Source organism: Camelus dromedarius, chromosome 29, assembly GCF_036321535.1.
Source record: "Camelus dromedarius isolate mCamDro1 chromosome 29, mCamDro1.pat, whole genome shotgun sequence".
NCBI lineage: Eukaryota > Metazoa > Chordata > Mammalia > Artiodactyla > Camelidae > Camelus > Camelus dromedarius.
This window is the reverse complement of record NC_087464.1, coordinates 17,216,922-17,234,159: the sequence shown is the minus strand read 5'-3', so window position 1 is coordinate 17,234,159 and position 17,238 is coordinate 17,216,922. Positions and strand designations below refer to the sequence as shown.

The 17,238-nt window shown below is 43.4% G+C and overlaps 2 protein-coding genes across 3 annotated transcripts in view; both read left to right on the top strand.

Moving 5' to 3' along the window:
• Window positions 1-4,700, top strand: part of SEC11A (SEC11 homolog A, signal peptidase complex subunit) — a 31,055-nt gene extending 26,355 nt beyond the window's left edge. For both annotated transcript variants that reach the window (XM_031440623.2, XM_031440621.1), the window contains exons 5-6: window positions 3,925-3,982; window positions 4,170-4,700. In XM_031440623.2, coding sequence (XP_031296483.1) covers window positions 3,925-3,982; window positions 4,170-4,220 — 109 coding nt within the window. In that variant the 3' untranslated portion in view covers window positions 4,221-4,700. The remainder of the gene's footprint in view (window positions 1-3,924; window positions 3,983-4,169) is intronic.
• Window positions 4,701-4,844: 144 nt separating this feature from the next.
• NMB (neuromedin B) lies at window positions 4,845-16,477 on the top strand. Its single transcript, XM_010986786.3, has 3 exons — window positions 4,845-13,538; window positions 14,163-14,335; window positions 16,220-16,477. Exons 1-3 carry the CDS (start codon window positions 13,382-13,384, stop codon window positions 16,253-16,255), a joined length of 366 nt encoding a protein of 121 aa, XP_010985088.1. The 5' UTR covers window positions 4,845-13,381; the 3' UTR covers window positions 16,256-16,477.
• Window positions 16,478-17,238: the final 761 nt, after the last annotated feature.

Genomic DNA, 17,238 nt, shown 5'->3' with positions numbered 1-17,238 from the left:
GCAGGTGTTTAATGCAGTTCTGTCTGCTAACTCTAGCCCCATTTGGGTAAAAAATGTATCATCCTATGAAAGGGTAGAGGCTTTCTTCTACTCAGGTAACTTGACTTTATGAAGAATTTTTGAAAAATCCCAGACTGTATGCAGTGTTATTTCTAAAATCCCAACATTAAAAGTATAGGCCTTTTTCAGGCTTTCATTTAACAAAACAAATGTTATAGCCTGGTACTCTCTGAATTAAGTAACTTTCCATGAAGTATAAACATCTGAGACATGAACAGCAGGAACACAGAATCTTAACTGTACAAATGCACACTTTGTTGATTATATCATCACCTACCCTTGACACATAATGGGGCACATCACCTCCTTTTGTGGAAATTGTATTTATAAAATGCTAAACTATATTTCAGGGTAGGGATTTTTTGTAGACCAGTCTGTGACTGTGGTATGGGTGTCTTTATGCATTAAAAATTTTTTTTTGTTTTCAAACAGCTGCACACTGAAAAATTTTACACTGAGGCCTAAGGCCCTAAATAAAAACGAGTTTAAAAAATTTTTATTGAGATATAATTCACATATATTGGGATATAAAATTTACTGTTTTGAAGTGTACGGTATAGTGGGTTTTATTACATTCACAAGGTTGTAAAACTGTCACCACTATTTAATTCCAGAATATTTCCACATCCCAGAAAGAAAACTGTGTACTCATTTGCAGTCACTCTCCATCCCCTTCTTTCTGCGGCTCCTGGCAACCACTAATCTACTTTCTGTCTCTGTGGATTGCCTGTTCTGGACATTTTATATAAACAGAATCTTACAATATGTGTTCTTTTGTATCTGGCTTCTTTCACCTAAATAATATTTTCAAGGTTCATTCATGTTGTTGCATGTAATAAAAACAATTTCAGAAAATGAAACTAATACTGAGCCGACTAAGTATATAACAGGGGTGATTCTAAATTCAGGAAGTTGAAAAACACAAGAGAAACTGTTAGTCAAAGAAGAGTTGAAAGCAACAGGAGAAAACGACAAAAGCCTAGCAAGAGATCAGGGAATAGAGAAATACTGATAATGAAAAGAGGAATAAAAATGAAGGGGCAGAGTAATTAAGCTCTATTGACTGAAGTCAGTTTTATGGAGGAGGCGTTTTTATTTTTTTTTTGGAGGAGGCTTTTAAAACATACTTTTTACTTAACTTGTAACAGGTCGTTCTCGGCTGGAAACAGTGATCCTTTTTAAATCAACTACTGGGGTCCACACTTCCTACACGTAGACTCCTTGTGACAACTGACAAAGTTATTTTCTCCCCAAACATCGGCAGATAGTTCTTCCTTCTGAGGCTCCTTCCTTAGCAACATCTTTGATCCCAAGAGCTCCAAGGGACATGTACTTATCCATACTCAGCACAGGCTGGTGTTGAAGTTGGCTTTGTGGATGGCATTTGTTTTACTTATTTTAAACCTCTGCTTATTATCAACTCTGCTTTAACAGAGTTTATCTGAGCAGCATAGGAAAAAAGTGCAGCTGATTTGAATTTAAGACGACTGACGGAAAAAAAAAAGGTGACTGACGACAGCAGCGTTAGGCACTTGATTAGCAGCTCTTGGCTCTCTGTCCGTGGAGGGAAGCAGTGGTACAGATGATTAAATCTTTTGTTTGACTTTGCACTGCCGGTCATATTCTGGCAAACTTAATGTTTTGCTTATATTACTCCCAAAGATCTAGTTGCTTCTATTTCACTATGGTGGGCAAGGAAAAGCCACCTTAGGGGAAAAAATGTTTCTGTGGATAACCCATAAGACTGTAAGATCACTGTAGTTTTTTGAGCATAAATATTATTGCATGGAGGTCACAGTGAAAGTCTTTACCCATGAGAATAGCTGCTGATTGACCACCAGTCCAGAATTAGCAGCTTCATGTTGTTTTAATAGAAGTCACAGATGCTTTAAAAACTTTTAATCTGCGTTTTACTGTGTGGCATTTGCCTTTACATTCTTAAGTTAGATGATATTCCTTCACTGCTTTTATGAAGATGTTATAAATGAAAAAAATAGTTATTGCATGAAAAAGAAAAAATATGTGCACTGAAAATATGGAAAACCTCTATCCTCTCTCCCAGAGCTTAGCTATGCTGTTCTGTAGTGACTGTTGCTTTTTATCTCTTAAGGGTCCCAGGGGTTGAAACTGAAATATGGGCCCCCAGAGGGGATATTATTTGTCACTACACCTCACTTGCTAGAACTGTGCTTCTTGTATGTTAGTGTGCAGAAGCATCATTTGGGTCCCACCTTTGAGAGGTGCTCTGACTCAGTAAGTCTGGGAAGATAGAGCAATCTTCATTTTTAGCAAGATGCCCAAGTGATTCTCACAATGGAGGTGTAGATTTTAAGAAATATTAACTTATGAGAATGGGAGTTTGGGTACGGGGAAAGAGAGAGATGGGTCTAGGTAAGGCTGCCAGAAGGGAGAGGAGCAGGATGGGGTGAGGACAGGAGACAGGAAGTACGAGGAGTTCTTAAAAAGAAGTGAAATCCACCAAAGATAAAATTTCTGTTTTTCTCTTTTTTCAAGAGTGCCTAAAGCTTTGACGGTAGAGGTGTTACATAGGAGGTAATTTCTGTTTGTGTGCCTTTGGTGTGTGCCAAGGTTGTGGATGCTCTGAAAAAAAAAGTATCTGGGCTGTTTTAAAGTATGCAAAGTTCAGTCTCCATTTCAGCCCAATCTCCCTCCTCTAGGACAGGCTCTAGCACAGTACCACCTAGTCCAGTCTGAAGTCCAGCAGTGGAAGAGGAAGAAAAGAAAAGTTATACAATTTTAACTGCTGTTTCTTCTCACATCTCTTTCTCCCCTGCATTATTATATGGTTGAAGAGTCTTGCTTTGAGGGAGAATTGAAGTCCTGGGAGAAAATGAGAGTCCCAAAGGAAAAAGACGAGGCCTGAACATTCCAGCATTCAAGCAGGCAGTATTTACTGGATGCCTGCTGTGTGCCAAATGTTATATTTGGTCCTGAAGGTACAATAGGGAACAGAACTGACATGGTTTCTGCCCTTAGGGTCTAGTAGGGGAGACAGACACTATACAGCTAGTTAAGCAATTAATTATGTAATTAAACTCCAGGTAAAGACTTCAAAGGAAATATATCAGGTGCTATGAGATTATTTAACAAGTGATTTTTACCTAGTTTGAGGGGACAGACTTTAGGGACAAGAGGAAAGCAAGAGCTAGTGAAAACAAACAAAAGTATAGCAGCCAAGAGGTAGATGGAGAAAGAGACTTGTGGTGTGTTACAGAAACCACGGAGAAAGATTTCATGGGCAAGTTTCTGGTCATGGAAGTCAAATGCTGCAGAGTTGAAAAGGAAGATAGCTGAGACTCATCTGCATACAGTGATTTAAACTGTTCCAGAGCAGTCCGAGAGAGCCAAAGCCAGATTACAGGTGGTTAAAAAATAAGAGGGTGGTGAAATCTTAAGTACTATAATAGAGCTATTACACTCACTTTTTGGATACTTAACATGAAGTACCTTGTAATGTTCTGGCTGTGTTTGCCTTGTCTCCCCAACTAGATCAACAGCTCCCAGAATTTATGACAACAAACCCAGGCCTTAGCCCCAAATCCGCACGTAGTGTTAAGAGTCACCAACTAGAGACCTGAGACCTTGGATCTGGTACTGGTTCCGCCACACAGAAGCCACGTACCTTGGGCATGAGCAGTTGTTTCCTCATCTATAAAATGGTGATATCCTTAACTTCCCTATCACATGGGCTGTTGAAAGGATCTAAAAAGATAGTATATGCAAATAGACTTTGTAAGCTGAAAATTAGTGTTCTATGGAAAACATTGAGAGTGTTCATTAAATGATAACAGCCTCTTAGGAAGTTCTGTGATGATCAGTTTGTTTGTTTGTTTGTTTGTTTAGATTTGTTCCTTATATTGGGATTGTGACGATCCTCATGAATGACTATCCTAAATTTAAGGTAAGATCCTGTACTATATGTTTCATTAATTTTGGAAACTATTAAATGGGTTACAGTTAAATGATGGAAGACTAAATTGTCTAGTTTAGTGATTTATCAGTTACAAAGGCCAGTTTGTTAATTAACTCTGAGGATTTGTGAATTTTTAAAAGCTTCTCTAACTTGGGGTACTGTGTTTATTTTCTAGTATGGAGTACTCTTTTTGCTGGGTTTATTTGTGCTGGTCCATCGTGAGTAAGAAGTCTACCTTGCTGTTCCTGGAAGATGCTGTACTTTTTGTTACTGAATGTTTGGAGTAGATAACGATCTGTGGTTGGTGGATGGCGAACACACATGTTGGCGCTTCTTGGTAGCACTGGTTTGCATTAGTTTATGTTTCCACGCCAGAGTACGTGTGGGCGGGTGCATGTGCACCACAGCGTGCACTCGAGGGGACTTTCAGTCACAGAATTTCATATGTTGTCATTGTCACACTTTCGCATTTTTGTACATCAGTGAATTTTTTATATTAAAAGGTTGAGCCAAAGCCCCCAGTGTTTGTATTTTGAAGCCAAGCTTCACTTCTAAAGTGCCTACAGAGTTCTGTAAATGAAAATGCAGCTCTGCACGAGTTTGAAACTGCCATTCCTCCTTATAATGGGAATGGCATATCCTGAGGTGGTCATAGTCTTAACTTTTCAAAATTTTAAATAAAAGACTTTGCATATTGAACCCCTTATCCCTGACTTGTGTTTGTCGGGAAAGCTGAAATTTGCTTCCCTGTGCTGGTTCTTAGTACCCCTTGGGAAGGTAAAGGCTTTGATGTGAACAGTTCTTCAGCCAAGAAGTTTGTCCTAATACTAACAACTGGCATTTGTTTGTTTGTCTTGTTTTTGTTTTTGTGAAGCAAACATAGCGATTGATGTTCGTAGGAAATCTCTTTGTTTTAAAATTGATTCTTCACTAGGGTATAACTCAGATACACATAAACCCAGCTAGTTGCTGAGAGGTTCAGAAAATCTCACTTTGCTTAGACTCATAACCTTTTCTACACCTGAGACATTCTCAGCCCTTTCTACAAGATGTCAGTGAATTTTAGCATCTGGGGGAGGCATGAGAAAGGTGCTGGAGGGCAAGCATGCTGCTTGTTTTCTTTTAACTCTAATTTGCCTAACCTGTTCTTGTAAGTGCCTGGCTTTGCTTTTCTCTAATGCAGACTTAAAGAAGGAAAGGTTCAAAGTAGTAAAGGCAAAGCCCAGTTGTGTTTTTCTCCTTTTAATATTGAGGCAGTTAGGGAAATAGGGAGTTGGGGGGGGGGTCAGTTTATGCGTTTTAAGCACAAAATACTCTTAATCCTTTCTGTTCTCTTTTTGTATTACTGTGAAATCTCAAAGTAAGCAAGTTTTCTATGTTGGGCTCAATGAATGGTTTCTATGATTTGTTCAACTGAGGTGGAAATCAGTCCATACTTTAATGCTAATGGAACGAGAAGAGGGACAATTAATCTTCTGAAGCCTTCCCCTGTAGAGAACAGTGCCATCCTCAATCCATTATCTAGGATGTGGGCTCTTAATGCTATCAACAGAGTATGAAACTTGGCAATTTACTGCTAACAAGTACTTCTTTGAACTTGTCTTTAAGGCTCATGTAGTACTTTTTCCTCCCAGTCACCTGCAGAGGATGGGGTTAACTGCTCGGCCTGTTTAGTGCCCTGGCTCTGTTTTTGTACCAGCCTTTGTAGACCACTCCAGGGGAGAAGTAGTGTGCTCTGCTGCCAAAGGGTGGGATCCCAGAGTTCCTTGTGGTCCCAGCTTGCCTGAGTGTAAACATCCTTGTACTTGTACTTGTAGTCTCAGCTATCCAGATTTCTCCTCCTTATATACTTAGGGGAAGGAAAGTGTCAATATTTTCCTCACTGGCATATTTTCAAACTCAGTTTTGTGAAATTATTGTTTTTACTCCTTTGCTGGATGCTCTAGTTTGAAGCAACAGCTTAATTCCTCTGAAAAAATCATTTAAAAATATTTAGATCATTTAAAATATTTGACTCACTCTAACAGCCAAAAATGAAAAGATTATTTGTGGAGAGAAGTGCTATGTTCTCAGTTTTCATATTTTCTAATTTAGTGCTAACACGTAAGACTTAAAACTGGTAGATTTTATTAGTAAATACAATGTATTTTAAAAGCTCTTTGCAAATGTAAGAAATGCCAGAGATGTTTAATTTGGTGTTTTAATGAAATTATAAGCTCTTTGAGATTTGGCAGGTCAAGTGAAAAGTTAAGAGGGTTTAACCGTTGTGAGTGAAGGAAATTGAAGAGGATGAGAATTGATAAAACTTCAAATGCGACTATGATAATGGGGTTATCTGTTGGCTGTTATTCATTCACTCTCTTTAGTCTCTACAAGTTATTTCCAAATGCCTGTCCTTAGTTCTAGTCCCGTGTCTCTCTGTTCCCACTGGACACTTCCAGTTGATTGTCCCATCTTTAAACTTAAGTTAATAGCAATTCCTGCAAACTTCCCCTCTGAATTTCAACTTTTCTTTAAAGGAGTATTCATCTAGATTTTTCATTTTCACACAATATTTAGTCACTTAAAAGCCAACATTTCCCCCTGTCATTCCATTCTCATTGCCATCCCCTGAATCCAGAAACATGCTCAGGGGCTCCCTGTTGCTTGGGTGACTTTATGTCCTAGTTTCTCTGTAACGTGCCAGCCTATTTTAGATCATTTCCACCTGGTAGTTCATTTTAGTACCCCTTTTACTTTTAAGAAGTATCTCTTTGAGGCTGTAAGTTTTGTGGTAACCGTACATATTAGCTACGTGTAAAGTCAGACTTTGAGTTCAGCTGACATGAAGCAGCCTTGTGCTTTACTGCTGTGTTTTCACTTATATTCTCTCATACTCTCATTTCTGCTTGTCTGAGTCTCACTTTCTTTACAAAGTTATTTTCTTCCTCTTTCACTCAGCGTCTACAGCCTTATACTATTTGTGTAAGTTTGTGGATATGGGCTCAAGTTCCTCCATCTTCCACGGCAGGAGTCTCATTTTATAGACACTGTACTCTGTTTTCCCAGTCTCATCTAGCAGCATATACTATATTTTCCGCATACTCATACATTGGAATCAGAGGCAGTAACTAAGGGTAGCATTATTGTTGTGCTTTTATTCTGGGGCAAAGCATATGAATCACTAAAGTGATTTGTACTTGCCTGTTATTTAGTAAGTACATTGTCTTGGTCTTGCCAAATTTGAATCTAAAAACTCCCTATGGTTCCATTTAAAACAGCATGTTCCCTTTCTAGAATTTTTTATGTTAATCTTGTTTTCTTCTTTTTTGTGTGTATCCTTGGTCTCTTCCTGTGTTCTCTTTCTCGTTGGGAGGTGTATTGGCATTTGTCATTTTTCTCAGGGAGTCACAGTCTTCTCAGAGAGCATAGGCTTGGAATAAAGGCTCTGTTATCCTTGAGTGCGTTTCTTGGTCATTTGCTTAAGTGTGTTACCAAGTCCAGATAACCCCTGTCCTAATAACGCATTGTGTGTGGGAGCTTCCCCAGGTTCTGAGGGTACCCTTCTTATGACATTCATCACTCTGTTCACCTTAAGAAATTCTAGTTGGCTAAATGGATTGTCCAGCTTTCTCAAGATGCTCCTTCAGTTGAGATGGTCTATTCATGCTTTTTTCTGGCCAAGTATATCTTTGTCACTATTCTCCCCTGCTAGAATGGTAAGTAATAGCAGAGAGGTTTTAGAAATAAAACAGCAAATACGACCTTTCACACTTAATTATGGTGAGTCTAAGTGTAGAAGGAATTCTGTGTAACCAAGAAGTGTTAGAGACTAAAATATGCAGAGGTTATCAAAAAAAAATAATGAGAACATTGCCTTCCAAGTCATGGAGCTTTCTAGGCCCTCAGGGCTTTTTCCATTGTCAGCTCTTAGCACACCCCACTTTCTCATACCCTTGACACTGGTCTCACTATATAGACATCCATTCTTTGCTTATGCTGGTCTCTGCCTGGAGTGCCTGCTCACTTCTCTACTTGCTAAAGGCTTTCTCATTCGGGAGACTTTTATTGAGCATCTACTCTGTGCCAGATTTCGGGCTAGGCCCTGGGGATACAAATATGAGTCAGATAAGGTCCCTTTTCCACCAGGAACTCAGTGCCTTAACAGGGGCAATGTGTAAACAAATCTTTCCACGTAGGATCATAAGATGCACAGGGAGCTCAAAAGAGTGTTTTCTAATTCTCGACTAAGCTCTTGAGTGTATAGTGCTTCCTTCTCGGTGCTGCCTTCTCAGTCCTTTGTTTGTCACCCTCAGGGTGGCTCGTCTTATGTGTGCCCTGCCTCCCAGTTAGCTCCTTGAAGGCATTAAGACAAAACTAGCCTGTGATTCATCCTTGTATGTCCCCTAGTTCCCATCACAATGCTTTGCACAGGTTAGATTTATTTATACCCTGTTTTGTTCCAAAAAGGATTTTGAGTGGCTCATAAAGAGACATCTAGTACTATGTTATAAGATATAGAACAGTTGAAGAATTTGGGGTTGAAATAAGTATGGGAGAAAAGGACAAAGTTAGAGGTGAGGTTAATACCTACAAGACACCTCAAAAGATTCTTTTTTCTCATGGAGGAGATCTGTAACGTCAGCTGGGACTAATGTAAAGAGGGAAATAATTATTTCTATGCTTCATGGAATGGGCATAAAATGGAAATCTTAAAAAATTTCTGATCATACTTCAAGATCAAAAAATTTCTCTTCTGGGACCTCACTACAAGGGCACTGTGTAATGTTAGGCAATAATCCTTATATTAATTAGTCTAATGGTTTTCATAGAACTGTTTCAGAGAATGTTCCTTCAGTATAGGTATAGTTCGGCAATTTCTGCAGAGAGCTGCCTCACCAAAGATCAGCTACCTATCTAATCAGCCAGGAACCTTCAGTTAGTTTTCCTATAGAATGGTATTCCTTAATCTTTAAAAATTCATGGTCTTTTTTAAGAAACAAAAATTTCATACATCTTCTCCATTCTGATAGACCTCACCTCAGATCCATTATATCCAACCTCTTGTCCTTACCAACCAAGAATATTATATCTTGCTTTTTTTTAAGTTTGTATTATAAAAACAATAACTACTCATCTCATATACAGTTATATTATTATATTAAATATGACATTCAAATTATAGATTCTTGTTCTACTAATCTTAGAAGTTTCTGGTGTGCCACCTACTCTCAATCAAGGATCATATGTGTAGAACTCTTACTTTAATTGGCCAGTTTGTTTAGATTGGTAAGCTGGATCCCAGCTTAAGTTAAGGAATCTAGTTAAAATAATTTGTACTCAGGACTTAGATCAGACAAGTAAATAAAACAGCTAGCATGAAGCTTTGATCAAAGTTGTGAGCCTGACAACTTATTTAAGCAAGAATAAGAGAAAATGCTGTACAGAACACATTTCTTGGAATTGATCAAACTTGAGGTAGATATGCTAGCATTTTAGTTTGTCAAACAAGTCACGGTGTAATAGGCATTTTGTTGACTGTTGCATCAGCATCACGGCCTTAGCTGCTATCCAGGGAACCTTTTTTCCCCTGTAGTGGGCTACAGATTTAAAGCAGGTTCAGAATCCAGCTAATAATATTGAGTACTTAGAATTTGCCATGTGCTCTGCTAAGTGCTTTTGAATTTATAACAGTTTTATTTTTCTCCTTTAGTCCTCAAAACAAACTCCATTTTACAAAAAAGAGAAATCAGAAGTTAAGAGGTCTTCTGGTCAATGGATGGATGGCAGAACCAGAACTTGACATCTGTTGCTTTTATCACATCACAATGCTGGTGTCATAACCCAGTTTATAACCGCCTTTATAAAATCTAATTTGACTCTTTCATTTGGAATAAACCTCACCATTGCAAGGCCCTTGGGAATTCTTCTTTAGAAGCCCTAAGTTGTTCTTCCATGGATTTACTCAGATTAGTAAATTTCCTAGAAATAGATTCTCAGGCAGATTTGTAAGCATTTAAACCTCTTTGGAGCTTAAAGAATATTTATTTCAGTTACTGAAATGCCCCCTGAAATACATGACTATTACATCCAAGTAATTATGAATGCTGGGCCTGGGGCTTCTTACTTTGTTAGGTTTTCATAACTTCCCTGAGCATCTGTGCCATTTAGCTCAGCAGCCGCTGCTTAGCTTTCTTAGCCACTGTTGGGATCATCTTCACTTTTTCATTAGATACATCTTCTCTTTTTTTGAATATTGCTTTAAAAAAAACCATTTTGTATTTTGTCAGTTTGAGTTTTTGAAATATTTCCTTATTTATAGTCAATGTTCTGATTTTTTAGCTAACCCCTATGAGTTCCCTCTGACTTTAGGAAATTATATCAAATATCCTTGATTCTCCTTTCTTCTTCTCTTAAAGATTCTGCTCTTCTCCTGATTCTACAGCCCTTCCCCATTCTGAAACTACAGAGCAGGACCTGAGATACCCCAGGATGTGTCTCTTCCTCTCCCCAGATGGAGATCTGTGCTCCGACGTTTGCCAGGAGAGTGATTTTACATCATCCTGTTCTGAGCAGCTCTGTTTGTCATCATTCCTTTTCTCTAGGCTCATTTATGTCTAATTAAAATTTCTGCTTTTTGCTTTCTCTGTTGTTCTCTGTACCTTTCATGTGTGTGAAGTTCACACTCTGGTTTTCTCCATTTGTTTACTTTCTCTGCAACTAACTTGCTTTGTATTTGAGTTAACTCCTCTATTAAATGGGCATAAGACTAATCTTTACTACATCAAGTCAGGAGCATGTGTGTAAATGCTTTTAGAAAACAATAACAAAAAAGATTCAGCTGTGAAAAGGTGTTATTTGTAATTGATTCCAATTTAATGAAAAATAGCAAACAATAATATATGTCCTTTATTTCAAGCAATCTTTGATTAAAAACATGGTGCAGTTTAAATGCTTTGTTGGTGTTGGTTGTAACAGGATTTGCCATGTATCTTTCATCCCTTGATCGCCTTTTAGCTTGTCCTTTGAATCTTCTCTACATTTTCTGTGAATGTCCTTGAATGTTGTGGAAACCTGAAAGAGTCAAGAGTGAGCTCTGAAGAACTTCCCCACACACCCCATATGATTCACTGTCAGTCTTCCCAGTGGGAGGGAGGACTTGAGGAACAGGCAGTCTGCAGTTGAGGTCCCCATTCTAAACTCAGAGCCCAGCACTCCCTGGGGAACCTACTGGGAAGCGCTGTCTTTGGCAAGCCCCTCTCTCGGCTGTGCCTAATGCTTCGCATTCCTGGGACTATTGTATAGCAGGCTGTGGAGCTGCTTCCCTGCTTCTTTCTCCAGGGTGCTCTCAGGCCCATTTTTTCTTGTGCTAGGCTGACAGATAGAATGATCCCAGGGGCATCCGGGGTTAGTTTCACAGCTGTGGTTGGAGCTGTGAGCCCAGGCTGTGTCAGGGGAGGCTTGCTTCAGTATAAATGAACCTATCAGAGCAGAACTCAAGGTCCCACGGTTACCTGCAGAAGAGAGGTGAAACTAAATTAGTACCTGCTCCCTCTCCCCGCTGAGAAATCTAAACCAACTTGACCTTTAAAAAGGATGGTAAAACAGGAGTGGGTGTGGTTGCAGGAAAGTGACATCTGTCCCATATGATTTGGGGGCCTGATGGAGTGGTCTGAACAGACCTGAAGTCTGATACTACTGTGATGTCTGAGCAAGTGACTCAGCTTCTAAGCCTGTTTCCAGCTATAAAATGAAGAGCGATAAGCCTACCAAATAAGGTTCCTTCATGCATTTAAGTGATGCAGTACTCAATACCACCTCGTATGTGTTCTTACTAATTTCTGTGACTGAGGACCAGAGAAGATAGGATGGGTGTGTGATTGATGCAGAGGAGAGGGAGCGGGGTGAAAAGGGAATGATTATTATGGGAAGGTGATAAGAGCTATATCTGTACACTATGTCTAAGCAGTGACAAGAATACAGAGAGGTGTAAATGCCAGGATGGGGGACGAGAAGCAAGGAAATTGGGAAGAAAGCCGGGGCTGGAAATGGAGTGTCCTTGTCCTGTGTGTCATGCTTCTGCGAGCTCAGCATAACAACCAGCTTCTCAAACATGCTTCCCCTTTTAAGATGGGGATCCATAGAGGTAGCAGGCCTTGCTGAGCTAGATGTACAGGAGTTCTAATAGCAAGCACCATTATTGAGCCAGACTGGGGAGTAGGTCCTGTCACAGCCACACTGTGCAGTGTTTCTGAGAAGAATCCAGAGCCCGGGAGTTGGTCCATACCCTGCTCCTCCATCATTCACTCCTTTTGTACTCTCCAGTAAGATGGTAGACTCCTGTGGGAGCAGGGCATTATCTTTTGTCTCCCCTCCTCCTATGCCTAGCGTAGTGTTCTGAACATTGATGTTTAGTGAACATTTAAGCAAAAATAAATGTATTATTCTGGAGCACAGCATCTTCTGTTCATTAAGTATCACCATTGACCTAAAAGTTCTTTCCAAGACAAGTCTGGGCTATCCTCCTCCTTGGGAGGAGGAGAGTGCTAAGTGTGAGAGGAAGTCCTATAGGACTGTTGGCTTCCTGCCACAAAATAATTGGGCTGAAAAATGTAAAATTATTAAAAAATAGGGCAGTGTGGTTATTTCCACTTTACAGGTAAAGGTGAGGGTCAAAGAGGTCACACAGCTTGTATATGAACTCCTGGCTCAGTGCTCTTTTCACTCCTTTGATCCAGAGGTCTGCCTCCTCACTAACTGATAAGCCAGGCTCTCCCAGCTGGGCTGCCATATCGGGGTGGGAGTGGAGGTGGGGAGGGCTTCACCATCCATCGTTCTCCAGTCTTATGCGGAGCACCTGCTGTGATTTCCGGATTACCTGGTGAGCGCTGGGCGTGAGAGGGCAGAGATCTGGGTGAACACGGGTCAGATTCCCCAGGAGGGAGAGGCCAGCAGGCATTTTATGGAGCTTCTCTGGGGTCTGGCACTTTGCTGGGCACTGAGGAGGAGGTGTCGACCCTTAGAAAGAGAGGCTTAGAAGTGAAGTAACCGCTCCTTGTCCGAAAGCCGTTGGGAGAGGCGCGAGAGAGAGCCATAGGAGCGGCTTTGCCTGGATATTCAGCTTGAAGGTGGTGGGCTTGGGCTCGAACCCCCTGAGGAAGCAGGGCTCACGTGGAGGCGGAAGTGCGGGCTCTAAAGGGACCCCTGACAACACCCCGGCCCCAGGACTGGAGGGACCGGAGGGTCCAGGGAGGGCGGGGCAGGGGCGGCAGTGAGAGCGCAGAGGGCGGGCTCCTCGGGGGCAGGCTCCGCCCCCAGGAGCACGGGTTTAAAAGGAGGGAAGGCGCGCGCGGGGGACTGGAGCCGCTGCCAAGTGCGCTGGAGCAGAGGCGCGGCCGGGGCCCAGCCATGACCCTGCAGGCGAGGGGCGCTCGGCTGCTCGGCGGCCTTCTGCTCTTCAATCTGTTCGCAGCCGGCGCCGTCCCGCTCAGCTGGGATCTCCCAGAGCCCCGCAGCCGGGCCAGCAAGATCCGAGTGCACCCCCGGGGCAACCTCTGGGCCACCGGTAAGTCTTCAGGGCCCGGGCAAGCACTCTCCACCCCCTGCTCTGACCCCATTTTCCTTCTCTGGCCTCTCTTCAGCCACGGACACTAGTGTCCAGGCTAGTGGGGACCCTGGAACTCATCTAGTTTATCAGATGGGGAGCTTAAGACCCAGATAGGTCAGTGAATTGGCGAAGAGCACTCACTCAGCCTGTTTAAAGCAAAGCTGGGTCTGGATCCTGGATTTCCTGCCAGCCCGTGTCCCTTCCTTTACACAACTGAATCTTCTAACCTCTGGTGTGTCCCTTCTGTACCTCTGTCTTCCAGACACCTCTTGTTCTCCACTTCCTTCCCTGCCGTTTCCTCCTCCCTCTTCTAAGCAGGCAGCACAACTAGCAGAGTTTCTCCCTGGGCCATCTCACCCTCCTTCCAGCTGTGCCAACCCCTCCACCCACTCCACCTGTTCAAGAAAAGCTGAGGTACAGGCTTTACCACCACCAGGGTCTTTGGCTCCTTGGTGACAAGGAGGAGGACGGTTGTTTATCTTCCTGCCATGGGAACTGAAAGGTCAGAGAGATGGGGAACTTTCCCACTGGGATAGGATCCTTGCTCCCTGACTTCCTTGGGCCTCGGCAACTCCTTTCTAGGTCACTTCATGGGCAAGAAGAGTCTGGAGCCCCCCAGCTCATCCCTGCTGGGGACAGCTCCCAACATCTCCCTGAGGGATCAGAGACTGCAGCTGAGTCATGATCTGCTCAGAATCCTCCTGCAAAAGAAAGCTCTGGGCATGAGCCTCAGCGGCCCAGCACCTCACACCCAGGTAAGCCAGGCCCCCACCTCAGGCCCAGGAGAGGCTCGGCCAGGGCTCTCCCTCATCCAGCATTGGGTTGAGGGTGTGATTGCCCAGCCAGGGTGTGATAGGCCCCAGAAAGCCAGGGATTCCAGGCTCTCCCTGTGACCCAGAGCTCAAAGGGAGAGGATTCCAAAGAAAGGAAGCTGACCTTCCCAGCAAACCTGGAGGAACAAAAAGTAGGGGAAGACTTTCCCCCTTGCCCAGTCTCAAATCACAGCCGGGGATTATCCAGCTTCTTCCAGCAGGACCTTCCCTTGCCTTCCCCAGTCCACACAGACTTGCCCCACCCCAGCTGTCCTCCTTTGCTATGGCCTGTGTGTGCTTGCGGTTAGAGTTGGGACCCTGAGGCCCAGAGAAGGGAAGAAGGGAGTTAGTCAGCGGGCAAGACAGAGTCTAGACTTTGTTCACCTTGCCCCGTGCTAACCCAGTCTCTCATCTGCCTCAGTGATCAATGGCAGGGTGTCTCAACCTCAGCACTTCTGACATTCTGGGCTGGATAGTTCTGTGTTGTGGGGGCTGTCCTATGCACTGTAGCTGGTCTCTGTCCACTAGAGCATCGTCCCACTCCCCCAACAATTATGACAACCAAAAATGCCTTTACGTTGCCAGAGGTCCTTTGGTGAGAGGACAGGGGAGGGAGCCAAAATCACAGCTGGGTATAAATCATTGACCTGTGGGTTTCAAGGCCTCAAAGCTGGAGCCAAGCCAGCCTTAGCCTCCAGCATGTAGGAGGGGCAGCTCCTCCATTCTCTGCTGCTGGTGCTGACGCCATCACACACCACCTTTCCTGGTACTTTGTTGCTACATGAAGAAGGCAGTGTGATGTGATAGAAGGTGGGCTGTGGTGAGATCATGCTAGGCTCATAATCTAGCTATTTAGTAGCTCTGTGACCTTAGAAATGTCATTTAAACTCTCTAAGCCTCATCTTCCCCATCCATAAAATGGGGACAATAGTGCCCACCTCCCATTAAATGAGACCATTTATGTCATGTTAGCATGATGCCTGATGCATAGAAAGCACTTAGTAAACAGGAGACGTTGCCAATCTGTGAGCTCCCTGGCAGCACCTGTTGCTGACTTACCTTTGTATCACCCACTGTGCCTAGTATATAGTGTGTATATATTTGGCGGGGGGGGGCATAATTAGGTTTATTTATTTATTTTTATTATTATTATTTTTTATTGGAGGTACTGGGGATTGAACCCAGGGCCTCATGCATGCTAAGCAGGCACTCTACCACTGAGCTATACAGTCTCCCTCTAGTATGTATATTTTGAAAGAAGAGAGGGGTATTCCCTAGAGAAGGTCCATTCTCAGCCGCAGTCAATCTCTTTGACCCTCCTAATGCACAGAACTGTTAGCCTCTGGGGAACCTTAGATGTAACGGCCAGGAGCTTGGGCTGGCTGAGTCTGAAGGGAGATGATGTCACCTCTGGGGCTGTTGGTCTTGAAGGCCTAAAACACGAAGACCAACTAGAGAATGTCAGAGGAAGCAGTACCTAGCCTTAGGGGGTGGGGTGGGACATCAGAAGTGAGGTCTCAGGCACAGCTGGGGGTGGGGGAGTGAAACACTGAGACTGACCCAGGGCCAGGTTCAGTACTTGGACTTTACTTCTATGATCTCCTTTGATTGTCATGACGACTCGGTGAGGTTGGAGCTGAGAAAACCACTGCCTTGACCCTTCCCCAGCTCTTCTTCAGGGAGAAAGGTACAGGGCATGAGAGCCTGCCCTGCCCCTGCCCTGCCCCTGCCGCTGCCCACTTCTGTAGATGCCCAGCACTTAGGAATGGCAGGATGCCCCATCATAGTCCCCTCTGCCCAGGTTAGTTCCTGTGTGTTCCCCTTCAGTACAGGAGGCTGCTGGTGCAAATGCTGCAGAAGTGATGCCATTAATCAGGAAGATACAACGACGCCCACCCTGGGAAGGTGCTGAATGGGACCAAGGTCGTGGCCCCATCTGGTTGTAAATCATGGGCTGAAAACTCTGTTACTCCATTACTGTGATTTCTGGTTGGATTGCCAGGAATATTGCCAATGCAGACACAAATGTCCTTGCTGTATTTCTTGCCTCCCTGTTTAAAGTTACGAATAAAACCCTGCTCTTTACATAGACTGTCTGGTCCTCTCCTTCTGCCATGTTTGAGGAAATAGGAGGGAGAGGGGGCTGGAACACGGGGCTGGCCCCAAGAGCCCAGGACACTCCATGGCACCAGGCTGGCACTGACTCGGGGCTCCTACTCATTTGCTCATTCAACAATCAGGTACTGTATGCCAGGTCTTGTGCTAAACACTGCGTTCTACTATCGCCTCTGCCACCTACCGGCAGAGGCAAGTCTCTCAAGTTTTCCACCTGTAAAAGGGAGCTGTTTACACTGCACAGCAGGGCTTTGCTTACCTCACGCCAAGCTTTGAGGAAAGCGCCCAGCGCAAAGAAGAGAGCTGAGCTGGAATCCAGACCCTGATGTCCCCTTATCTATTCTCTGGCATTGTGGGGTTGCTAGTTAGCAAATAAAAATACAGAACATCCAGTTATACTCGAATTTCAGATGAACAATGAGTAATTTTTTCGTATAAAGTATCCTAAATATCGCATGGACACACTTAAACAGAAAAATTATTCGTTGTTTACCTAAAATTCGAATTTGACCGAGCTTCCTGTATTTTACCTGGCCTTTGCCTTTGATCTGCAAATACCTGGTCACCAAACGGGCGGGCATTTGGTCCCCGCCCGGAACTGACGTCCTGGGAATCCCTGACTTTACGTCATTTTTCCCAGTGCCTTTACCGGGAAAATCCCGGACTTAGCCTGGCGAGGGCAAGCCGCATTCGCCTCTAGGCCCCGCCCCTTGGTGTGAGACCCACCCTCC

What these genes read in the sequence shown, in the direction of transcription:
- NMB (XM_010986786.3), top strand. Translation starts at nt 13,382, where the DNA reads ATGACCCTGCAGGCGAGGGGCGCTCGGCTGCTCGGCGGCCTTCTGCTC. An exon ending in GGGCAACCTCTGGGCCACCG is followed by an intron (nt 13,539 to 14,162) that starts GTAAGTCTTCAG and finishes ACTCCTTTCTAG; the next exon opens with GTCACTTCATGGGCAAGAAG. An exon ending in GCCCAGCACCTCACACCCAG is followed by an intron (nt 14,336 to 16,219) that starts GTAAGCCAGGCC and finishes GTTCCCCTTCAG; the next exon opens with TACAGGAGGCTGCTGGTGCA.